The sequence below is a fragment of the Phoenix dactylifera genome, chromosome 18, assembly GCF_009389715.1.
Source record: "Phoenix dactylifera cultivar Barhee BC4 chromosome 18, palm_55x_up_171113_PBpolish2nd_filt_p, whole genome shotgun sequence".
Classification (NCBI taxonomy): domain Eukaryota; kingdom Viridiplantae; phylum Streptophyta; class Magnoliopsida; order Arecales; family Arecaceae; genus Phoenix; species Phoenix dactylifera.
In genome coordinates this window covers 3,670,895-3,683,190 of record NC_052409.1, presented here as the reverse complement: position 1 = coordinate 3,683,190, position 12,296 = coordinate 3,670,895, and the positions used below count along the sequence as shown (strand labels likewise).

At 38.7% G+C, this 12,296-nt stretch overlaps 1 protein-coding gene across 1 annotated transcript; it reads left to right on the top strand.

Annotated features, from left to right (window-relative positions):
* The first annotated feature begins 2,702 nt into the window (after positions 1-2,702).
* On the top strand, positions 2,703-11,748 carry LOC103722435 (lysine-specific demethylase JMJ25-like). Its single transcript, XM_026799962.2, is given in 15 exon segments — positions 2,703-3,232; positions 3,542-3,736; positions 3,833-3,966; positions 4,420-4,519; positions 4,616-4,748; positions 4,837-4,900; positions 5,560-6,331; positions 7,255-7,584; positions 8,182-9,107; positions 9,109-9,919; positions 10,009-10,081; positions 10,204-10,289; positions 10,399-10,518; positions 10,664-10,734; positions 11,254-11,748. Coding segments are annotated over 15 exon segments (4,335 nt in total). The 5' UTR covers positions 2,703-2,872; the 3' UTR covers positions 11,414-11,748.
* Positions 11,749-12,296: the final 548 nt, after the last annotated feature.

Below are 12,296 nucleotides of genomic sequence, written 5' to 3'. Positions count from 1 at the left end.
TTGTTTTAGCAATATATAGATGTTTATAAATTGGCTTGAGTAAATAAATAAGAGGGTCTGATATATCTGTTATTCTACCCCACCAATCTCAACAACATCCTCTTTTCTTGCAGGAAAATAATTATAACCTGATTTATTTGTAAATGAGATAGAATGGTTTTCATTATCCAATTAATGTCTAATTTTTTTGCTTCTTTAAAATTTAATAATACTATGATCTTAATCCATTCTACTATTATGACCTTAAGCAAGGAGAATGGAGAAATAGATCGTTAAGGAGTTTGCATTGTTGTAGAAAAAAAAAAAGCTAAGATAAAAAAATAAGTTCTATTTTATAGGCATTTGGTTCGAGATTAAAATAAAACTAGCAAATAATATAATTTTTTTCTTTTTTAACTATTCTTGAAATTGATGCAGTAATTAATAAATTCTAATAAATAGAATGCTTCAATAGCTAAAATTCTATTGGCAATTAAGCATTAAATTTAATGATGACCGAGTAGAAACGTCCGTAATTAATATCGTCATTGGTATGACCAATCAAAAATTTCGCACAAATTAAGCTTTTGTTAGGAACTTTTGTCATTAATATTGGCATTATAAATATTGGCCTAGTACGATGTGTGGTCTATGATTATTTTCATCTTTTTTTTAACTATTTTTAAAATGCAATATAACAATATAATAAATTATAATGAAAAGAAGCTTTCAGTAGATAAATTTTGCGTTACACATTAAATAATTAACTTTAATGATAACTAAGCAGAATCCCTCGTAATTTATATGATGTTATTAATGCTAACATCATGCAATTAATGAAGGGAGAACTCTACACAAGAGTCTCCGCGCAGAAATTCATACCATTGATACTGGCCCGCGCAATGAGAATATTAATATCCACATCACTAATACCAGCATTCATTTTAGATATATATAATGAACAACAAAATAGATAAGCATTCTTTTTGCACTTAATCCACTCCAATCATCCAAATTCAAGAAAAGTAAACATTTAATCTCAAGAGCGAAATGTACAAGTGTTTATGGAAAGCCAAAACAAGTTACATAGTTCTAATATAAGCTAATGCGGATCGCGGATTATTTAATTATCTTCACGAACAAGATCACGTTCCTCATTACGAGCTTGTACACACACTTTTCAAACCATTCGATTAGCTACTACACCGGGTGCATTTTTCCAAGGATGCCCTAAAGTTTTTCTGCCAAACTGCAGTACAAAAGCACCCCAAAATCTTTCGGTCAGGTGCATAAATCAAAAGCAAGCCAGACCTCCATCATCTAGGGTTTGGACTACATTAATGTAAAAGATGGTGATGCTTGGAGGACGAATATTCTCGATTTTTAAAATCTTGGATGAACAGAGACTTTGCCAATTTATACTTGTGGCTTTTATAGACATTATTTAAATATCTTTATTAAGTGCAATTATCTCCACCATTATAGCGCTTGAATTGCTTGTTGGTTGCGTAACTTGATTGCCACCTTATTACTTAAGATACAATCTTTGTGAGTAGTTCTACGATTGTACTCCATATTTGAACTTGCGGAGTCCCAACTAATATCTCCTTCCATGTACCTATTAATTTATGCGAGAACTCAATATGATGTATCCCTCTGGGTTATGCTTAAATGGGCTCAAGCTTTTCCATGCATGTGGGTCAAAAGTCTTGCCTTGATGCTTTCTTTCATAGATAACCTAGGGTTGGCCTTGACATCCACGTATAGGTTGCATCTCGATCATGAGATCTACTGTTCTAAGATGTGATAATCCCTAAACATATCTGATTGCATGTTTTTTCTTGGTGCATCACCTGGCTCTACAAACTTCTCATATTCGATTTTGCAGCAGCGTCTTTGCTGCCAAACCCTCGCCATGTATGCTTTTCTCTCATGCAACGTATCTGCTCAACATTAATCCAATCATAACATATGTTAGAAAAAACTATATATATATATACACATATATATATTGATACAATGACGATTTATACCAAACGCGCATGTGTACATTCAGAAAGATCAAAAAGAAGTAGTTGACGGAGAGAAGAAATAACAGACTTAGACATTTTTTCAAAAGAACTTTCCTGAATGATGCACAATATAAGTAGCAACCTAGTCAGCAATTTAGATATTGTTTTTACTCTCTTCACTTCCTTCTTTGGTCCATAGCTTTTTTTTTCATATATAATGTAAAATAGATTAGTCTTTTCTAAGTTAAATATAGAGAGTCTATCTACCATGCCATATACATGTATATGCCGAAATGTTGAACACATTCCGCTGCCTGACCCCACACACACACACACACACACACACACACACACACACACACACACAGAGAGAGAGAGAGAGAGAGAGAGAGAGAGAGAGAGAGAGAGAGAGAGAGCAGAACGATACTTTTCCTAAACTGGGCTTAGAGCGGCCTCACCGTCTGATTCCCTGCAATCAGAGGGCTTGGAAGTGGGGCACAAATCACAAAGCCCGCCAGCCACGGACTCCTCCACAGCCCGCGTCCCCGCCTTGCCGCTCCGGTGCATGATAACCGCCTCCCGGACCCCCGAACGCCACCCGTTATCCATTTCCAAATCCGATTCCCGTGCATTAATTTCGCGTTCACACGCTCGCCGTACGACGCGAGGTCCGTGTTCTATATAGACCCTTTAAAAAAAAAAAGGCTAGCTTTTCATTATTCTCCTCTCCCGTCTTGCTTTCGCCTTCTCTCCAGCTCTTTTTTTTCTTCTGCGAACGGGGCGTTTCCCTTCGACTTCCACCAGTCTTTCGGCTTTGGCGGGACGAGCGGGTTTTAAAACCCGGGTCTTTCGGGCGTGAGAACCGGGTTTTTGGGGAAAAGATGGCGGGAGGGAAGCGGCCGGGGATGCCGCCGGAGGATCAGCGGTGCAGCCGGAGCGACGGCAAGTCGTGGCGGTGCAAGAACTGGAAGAAGGAAGGTGTGAGCCTCTGCGAGGCTCACTACGAGCAGCAGGTCAGGAGAAGTAGCGTTAGGGTTTCGCCGCGGGTGGGGGGAGGCAGGGGTCGGCCGAGCCGGCGGAGGAAGAGGAGTGATGATAGGACATTCCGGCTGCCGGCGGCTAGTTTGGGGGGAGTGTTCGCCATGAGGGATATTCAGATGAGGGAGAGGAGGCCGGTGAAGCCGATGGTGGTGGACGAGCTGGGAAGCGACGAGGAAGAGGAGGAAGACGATCTTGCAAAGGTGAGGAGTGATTTCCTCCATCTTTTCTTTGTGTTTCTTAGCAAAATTCGATCTATTTCGTTTTTCCTTTGCTCTCTTTAACTTTTTCGGGGCTGGCGAAGTTGAGCAGCGATTTCTTGCACTCTTCGAGGTTTTTCTCTTGCTTTCTTGTAGAAAAATTTGATTTTTTCTTTCTTACTTCTTTTTTTTTTCGGGCTGGAAATGGCGAGGATCGATTTCTTGCATTTCATCTAGATTCACCTACTATTTTCTCGTATAAAAATTGATTTTTTTTTTTTTTTTAACGAACGATGTTGTTATGGGTATTAGGGCAACGAAGAAGACGAATACGAAGACATTTTGAAGGTGGGGAAGAAGCGAAAGAGAAAGCATTTGAAGAAGAAGGGTAGAAAGGGGAAAGATGCTAAGAAGGTCGAGAAGGAGGATTTGGAAGCTGGACCCTCTTCTGTTGCTAGGGTTACGAGGAATTCTAACAAGGCTTCAGGTCCTGAGAGAAAGCCTGAGGTGATAATTCTCTCCAGCTTGGCTGGATGGATTACTCTTATCTCTTCGGCTTGATTGAATGCGATTAATTTATGTATCTGTATCTTTGTGTTTTAGGGTTCCAAGAGGAAGCAACTGACAGGGGAGGATGCCCTAATGTGCCACCAGTGTCAGAGGAACGATAAGGGAAGAGTGGTATGGTGTTCAAGCTGCAAAAAGAAACGCTTTTGTGTGCCATGCATGACTCGCTGGTGAGTGAAGATCCTTTTCTCCTTATTTTTTACATTATTCTTGGTATGTTTATATCTAGGATTTAACTTCAAATTTTCTTCAGTCCCAATTTTGTAAAGAACTCCAATTTTCCCTTCTGCTCTTTTTATTATTCCAGGTTTCATCTTCTTTTTTTTTATAAAAAAAAAGAAAAATTGTTTCATCCATTTCTAGGAACTCTAATCAGACTTTCTTTCTGATAGGGTTGAATTATAGAAATTCGTAAAGCAGCATTAAGAGAATACGTTCTAGTTTCTATGCTTCTAAATTGTCTTGTATGGTTTTGATTGTTTGAAAGATTGTACAGATTTAGCTGCTAGGTATTTGTTTGAGTCCGGTGGTCCTGTGTTTCGTAGCATAATAGTGAATCTTGCAAGCTTGAAATTACATATCTGGTATTATTTTTATGCATTTTCCTTTGTGATTGTTGTTAGGTATCCTCATTTATCAGAGGCTGATTTTTCAAGAAAATGCCCAGTTTGCTGCAACAACTGTAATTGCAAGGCATGCTTACGTATGAAAGGAGTTCCTGAGGTCTGCTTTTGGTATTTGGTATTCTTTAACATTCTTATGTTCAGTTCTCTACTTATGTAATTATATCTGATAACACATTCTCTATTTTGACTGTAGCCTCCTGAAAAAAAGATCAAGAAAGCTGACAGAGTTCAATACTATTGTTATATTGTACGCTTATTGCTGCCATGGTTGAAAGAACTACGCCAGGAACAAATGGCGGAGAAGGAAATTGAGGCCAAGATCCGAGGTATAACTGGCATAAATTGGACTTTCAAGTTGTATACTTTTCCATTTGTTCTTTTCAATCTGATCTTTCTCCGCTGCTGCTTGATCAGGTTTTATGTCGACCGACCTAAAGATAAAAAGAGCTAAATGTCAAAAGGATGAACGTGTATACTGGTAAAATTCTTTCCCTGATCAAGTATTTTTTTCTCTTTTTTAACCAGATATCTTGGCTATCTTGCTGGGTGGCCATTGCTGTTCAGAACTGAGATTGTGGTCTATCTTGGTCAAAAATGGAAAGCTCGGGAAAATGCAAGAGGACTGAGATGTTTGAAGATCTTGGCTGATATTATAGGAACCTAGATATTGAAATATTGGCCAATATAGTATCCAAGATTACCTACTGTTCTTATGCATGACATTAAATGTTTAATAAGTAAAAATGAGTAATGCTAAGGGGGGCCTGTTTCATGGGCACAAAAAGTTCTTCCTGCCACGTAGCATGAGGGGATTGGTGTGATTCTCAGGAATTTATGCAAGACATGGGGGTGGGTTAAATTCTGAGTTGCCGAGCCATCTGTAGGTGGGCCCGAAGAACTTTCCATGTAAATGACATATTCTCCTAAGCATTTACATTCCATGTTAATTTAAGATCACGAAAGATTGATAGGAAATCTCATCTGAGATATCAGTTATATCGTATCGGTGAGTGTCCGATACTATGCTCACTGATATCTTGGCTGCAATTGAAACCTTGCCCTTGATAAATAATAGGCTCTGCATGTGATTTGATTCAGCCTTTCAAATTTCTGATTTGTGAAATTATTTTGGAGCAGCAACAATTGCAGAACCTCTATTGTTGATTTGCACAGAAGCTGTCCTAGCTGTTCGTATGACTTATGCCTTGGTTGCTGCCGGGAGCTTCATGAAGGTCGCATACCTGGTAGTGATGGCACAGTAATTTTGCCATATCAAGGCAGCCGTAAAGATTATGTGCATGGGGGATCTCCTCGTCGTATGAATACAGGTCGAGCTAATAGAAAACAAACTCAAGAGACTTCTTTAGACGGTCATATTGCTATCTCCACTGATTGCATGACTCATATGAGAGAATGGAAAGCAAATAGTGATGGCAGCATTCCTTGCCCTCCAAAGGAGATTGGGGGATGTGGCAACTCCCTTTTGGAGCTGAAGTGCATGTTTCCTGAAAAGTTGCTCCGTGAGTTAGAGGAGAAAGCTGATGCAATTGCTACAAGCAATAAGTTTGTGAAATTTGGGGACGTGTCCCGTTGGTGCTCCTGTTTCACCGCATCTGGCGATATTAAGGCTGGGAGTGATATGTTGCGGAAAGCAGCTTGTAGGGAAAATTCTGGTGATAACTATTTGTACTGTCCAACTGCTAGAGATATTCAACAGGGAGAACTACAGCACTTCCAAAACCATTGGGTAAAGGGGGAGCCGGTGATTGTTCGTGATGTGCTGGAGCTTACTTCTGGCCTGAGCTGGGAGCCAATGGTTATGTGGCGTGCATTAAGAGAGAAGACAAATTCTAAGATTGCATCCGAGCAGCTGGCAGTAAAGGCAATTGATTGTTTGGATTGGTACGAGGTTAGTTTTAACATCTCATACATGTTTTTGATGTTAAGAAATGTTTGTAAAATAATTTTGGTGAATACACATACTCACATATATATGTGTGTGTACATGTGCATGTGCGTGCGTGTGGAACATTGCATATCGATCTTGTTAAAATATGTGGAACTGTGCATGACTATATGTGTCTGTGTGTCCATTTTCTTTCCTTTGCATATTGACTTATAGAGTTTTCCAAAAATCTTAATCATATATAAGTTATTAATCCATTCTTAGTTGAATGAAATTTCTTTCATTGTGTTAAGCGCGAGCTGAAACTTTGCTATAGTTGTAAAATCAACTAATTGGTGAGGTATATTTTGATCAGCATGTGAATATTTTGTCAATGGCAGTGAAACCTTAATTTTAAATCCTAATAACTATTTATATTTCTGAAGGAATGTTACATGACATGTTGCACTAAAGGATCCATGAAGAAATTTTTTTGGATATGCGGTTGGTTGTTTGTTGCTTGCATAGGATAAAATTGCCTATCTGATGAAGATTATGCAAGTAGGCATTTGTCTATATCTATTTTTTGAGTCCTGTGTATTCCTTGACAGCTTGCTGTATTTTTTATTTTTTTTTTGTCATAAAAAAAGGGTGGCTCAGTGTACGAGGCGTCTGCCATTGTGGTGTCTTGGGAGGGTCTGGTGTATGCAGACTTACCCTCGCGTCTGAAGAGGCTGTTTCTGTGTTTCAAACCCATGACATCCAGATCATAATGGAGTAACCTTACCGTTGCGCCAAGACTCATCCTCTGTTTTTATTAGTTATCCTTTGTAATTTTTTGACATTTAAATGCCAGGAAATGTATTGGCGGGCCAGCCCACTGCATGCTGGTTTTTACGCAGTCTATTTAAATTGATACTCTCTGATGCATATCATATATGTTGTAGGTTGAGATAAATATTCACCAGTTTTTCAGAGGATATACTGAGGGGCGAACTCATGATAATCAATGGCCTGAGATGCTAAAACTTAAGGACTGGCCTCCAGCCAGTGCCTTTGAGGAGCGGCTACCTCGTCATGGTGCTGAGTTTATAGCTGCTTTGCCATTCCCAGAATATACAGATCCTAGGTATGGTCCTCTAAATCTTGCAGTGAAGCTGCCTAAGGATGTTCTAAAGCCAGACCTGGGGCCCAAAACATATATTGCTTATGGTCTTGCTGAAGAGTTAGGCAGGGGTGATTCTGTGACAAAGCTTCACTGTGATATGTCTGATGCGGTATGTATTTTGCTGCAAGTACTGATGTCATGTCTGTTTGTGGCTTTGATTTTCTTGAGTTGATATAACTAACCTCATGTTGATAGCTGAGATTTGGTATTCTGTATGATGTGAATCCACACATTTCTAGCCTAACTCAACCACATGTTTTGCACAATAGTCTCAAAATCCGATTGCAGAGTGTCTGATGATACATTAGCGTCGCTGGCTTGAATGATTTGGTGTCCCCTGTACTGGTTATCCTCCTGCAGCATTACATTTATTTATTTATTTTTTCACTTAATGGGAAGGAGGTTGAAAACTAAACCAAGAAACATCTATTAGTTTTAACTATCATTTTTTGGCGATCCCTGTTTTTGATTCTCATATCTTGATCTCCAGCATCATATATGAAATGATGGTCTATATTTATTCAATTTATTTATTAGATTTTCTGTTTGCAGTTCTTTAATAGTATTAGTATATTAAATTAATGTTTTTCATTAGCATGCCTCACAGATCCAATGTTCTAGAAATTTTCAGTAGTTTTTGTCTTGCACGCGACTCCCTGTTAATCAGGAAATATCTTTGATGCCTGATATGCGATTTTTTACCCAGGTGAATGTGTTGACACATACAGCAGAGGTTACCCTTTCTGATTATCAGCTTTCCAGGATAGAGAAGTTGAAAAAGAAACACAGGGATCAAGATTTAAGAGAACAGATTTATACCATACAAACAGGTCCAGAAGAGAGCTCATCACTCTCTCCAGGGAAATCTGCAATGGAGCCACCTGATGATAATTCAAACATCAGCTTAACTGCTGGGGCAAAGCACTCCATGCAAACTTCAAATATAGAAAATGACCTTCCTGTGCAAGCAAACAATATATGTGATGATTGTGTTGGTGAGGAAAAAATAGTTTCTCTCTCTATAGCTGAATCTCATGTGAAAAAATCAGATGTTAAATTTGAGGATGCAATGCATGTTAAGAAAGATGCTGATGCAGGCTTTTCTGATTTTGAAGCTGAAAAAAGTGTAATATGTGATGAACAAGAGGGACAAAATGGTTGTTTTTCAAATGACCATCAGCTTGCTCAGAATGAAGATTTAAAAGAATGTCAAAGAACTGGAGATGATGGTCAAGTAGCTGATGGAATTTGTCCGAAGCTATCTATTAACAAGTCTGTCATGGAATCCATTGAGTTACATGCATCAGCTGGTGAGGCAGAAGAGAAGAAAGTGGGTCAAATGGCTTCTTCTAATTTGAATGATGAAGAAACTCTTAAAAATCAACAGATGGGTCAAGTGAATGTATGCCAAAATGAAATCCAGCATTCTGGCGCAATTTGTGATGATCTAAAAGGGACTGTTAAAGTTCATACTGAAGATCCATCTGTAATTAAATCCACATCCAATTTGGTTGATATTCAGTCATGTGCCATTGCTGATGGAGAATTTCCAATATCTCAATCCTCCTTGAAGGAAATTGGTCGGTCTCAGCCAATATCTGTGGTAAATTCTGGAAAAAGGAGTTGGTGAGGAAGCATCTGATCAGGAGACTGGTGTCGAAGCTGAAGCAGGTAATGAAGATTGCCAAACTGGGCTGCATGTTATTTGCAATTTTCCTCTATGTCCTGTTACAACTGAAAGCAATAGAGTGTCTTTCTCTCAAGGAGTTGATCAAGGAGATGATGCTAGCCAGATTTCCATTAAAATTGGAAATAATGAAATGTGCAATGCAGATGTTAAGGATGATGATGAAATGCTTGTGGTTAAGACAAAACAAGGTCTGAAAAGGGGCAGACCTGCTGGCATTATAAAGAAGTCGGGCATTGTAGTGCCTGGTCAAACTTCAGGGAAAATTCAGAATGAGGGAGAAGCTGTAATGCATTCTCCTAATCTCTTACCTGAAGACAAATCTGGTAATGATGTGGCGATACAAGCTGAGGGTAGCAATCGCAAAGTTTCTGAAGGGCCAGATGAGGGAACAAAAATTAGAAGCAGGAGGAGAAAGCTGGGGAGGAAGGCTGCATTTTCTGGTCAAAGAATGAGAAGAGATCTTGATTCTATTGCTGTAAACACTGAAACCGCAAAAGATTCTGATGGTGGTGGAGTGAAGGAAGTTTCAGATTTGAAAAACTATACAGTGGCAAAGGAAGATGGGGGTTCAGATAAAGAGAGAGAGCAACAACCTGCTGTATTGGGTGACAGTATAGAGCGAAAAGAGCAAAAGCAGCCAGAAGGAGGTGCGTTGTGGGATATTTTTCGAAGAGAAGATGTTACGAAGCTCCAGGAATATCTTAGAAAGCATGCTAGAGAGTTCAGGCATGTCCACTGTTCTCCAATTGAACAGGTAACAACATGCCAATATGTACAGGATCGTATTGTGGAGCATTTCATCTTCCTTGTTTGCATTGTAAATAAGTTCATTGTTTGTCATAGGTGATTCATCCTATTCATGATCAGTCTTTCTATTTAACCTTGGAGCACAAAAGGAAGCTTAAGGATGAATATGGTTAGTTAATCTTACATCAATTCTGGCGACAAATGAAATCCTTGTTGGTTCTTTGTTATGCATTCAGATTAGTATAATTGAAGGCATTTAGACCTAATAATCTATGACTCGTGTTCATTTAGGAATTGAGCCTTGGACATTCGAGCAAAAGCTTGGCGAGGCCGTCTTTATCCCAGCTGGATGTCCCCATCAAGTCAGAAATCTAAAGGTATGCTTTTCTTTTATTCACATAACAACTCTATTCATCCTGAATAACATCAAGGGTTTATGCTTGCATCACTGGTAACTGGCATTCGGCATTGTTATCTCCTTAACAGTCATGCATAAAGGTTGCGATGGACTTTGTGTCTCCTGAGAATGTTCGTGAGTGCATTCGATTAACAGAAGAATTTCGCATACTTCCAGAAGAGCACAGGGCTAAGGAAGATAAGCTAGAGGTTTACTAGCTATATTTTTCATCCCTATAAGTCCATATTTGTGCTTTTTCATGATTTCTTTTGTTAAATTTGTTTTCTGTCAAGCATCTTGAAGACTTTGTTCAAATTCCTGTAATTGTTTCTAATTTTATTGAACATTATCCAGGTTAAGAAAATGGCTCTCCATGCATTCAACCATGTTATAAAGGAATTAAAAGACTATAATTTTAAACCAAGGTGAGTTTTTAATGTCCCGCTTCTTCCTTTTAAACCAAGGTGAGTCTGAAACCATTCTATGCTTTTTCTGCTTTAGTTTAAACCCTGTGAATAGTTGTGGTGCCGAGAATAGTTTGGCTGTTGAGCTTTTCTTGCCCCTTGTCTTCTCTTACATGATTATCTACTTTGAAGCATTCTTGGTATTGGTTTGATGAAATGCAACCTATAATTTATATAGATTTCCTAATACACTTTGTATCTTAGATATAATAGATTCTTCCTATGAATCCATTCCATACCTTGCATAGATGTCTGGTTATGACTAATTTGTGGTTCATTTGGATTTGGAAAATGACGAGGCTAACCCAACATTATGGTGCAATGCTTTAATCAATTAAAAATGTTGGTTAGAAAATCTTGAACAGCGATGGCTCCTAATGAGCCTCTCACTTGTAGCATATTGGGTAGACCTCAAAGGAATAATTGGAAATATTATGAAGTCTTAAAGCCTATAATTCACTATGTTTTGTGCTGTATCAGGTCAAAGGCTGATTCTGAAGAACCAATAGTAGAATCTGAAGATGACGAGAAACCAATGATGGAAACAGATCCGCCACAGGATATCGGGGACCCAACTGCATCAATGTCAAAGGATTTGAAGTCATCTCGCCCATTGTCAACTTCATGTTCTGATGGCTAACCTCAGAAAAGTTTACCCGATTTTGATTTATCATTCTGGAAAGGGCGCAGACTGCGCAGCAGTATACTAATATTGTTAATTAAACTGGGATAGCCATATCCCTTCAATTGGTACTGCTTCTTCTGCAGAGTCCAAAAACTTCAGTCTGTCATTTTGGCACATGCCACATGTTGCTGTGGTATGACTGATAATAGAGGCTTTCTGTAGGGCCCATTGTATGAAATTACCTTTGTAAATTTTTGATCTACCATCCATCGGTCTTATATAGATAGTTTTATTGGGATACATCATTTTGAACAGTTCTCAAATGGAAAATCGTTTCATTCTAATTTGGATTTCTAGTTTGCCAACTTTTATCTTGACTCTTCGAAGGATCATTCTTTTGATTTGGTGATATTCCATGTAGTACAAAACTGTTATTGCTTTTGCTCTCAGCAAGGGGTTGATAGAAAGCAGACATGTCTAGGGCTAAAGCACTGAATGTTCTCTTTCAGTTGCAGTGGACTATGGCACCTGACTTAATGTTGTGAGGTACTAAAGCAAATGAGCCGGTTATGCATTTGAAGGACAGTTCAAAAAAAAATTAGAAAGAACAAATTTTACTTTTGTTGATGTATATATTGTACATGCTTTAGTGCCTCTGAAAGAACCTGACTGAGGTTGACGTGCGAATATGCTTCAGTATTGCCCTTCAGAAGGTGCTCAAGGGATTTATATCGAGTTGCTTTAAAGTGTTGTATCTCCCTGGTGAGTAAAAAAAAAAGAGACCTCAAAGGTACGGAAGGATATGCCTTGTTCTGTTTTTGCTCCTTTCTAAACAGTGAGGAAGCCATTAAACCATGTTAATTATTTATGCTGTCTCGCTTAGGGTGCAATTGAGCTC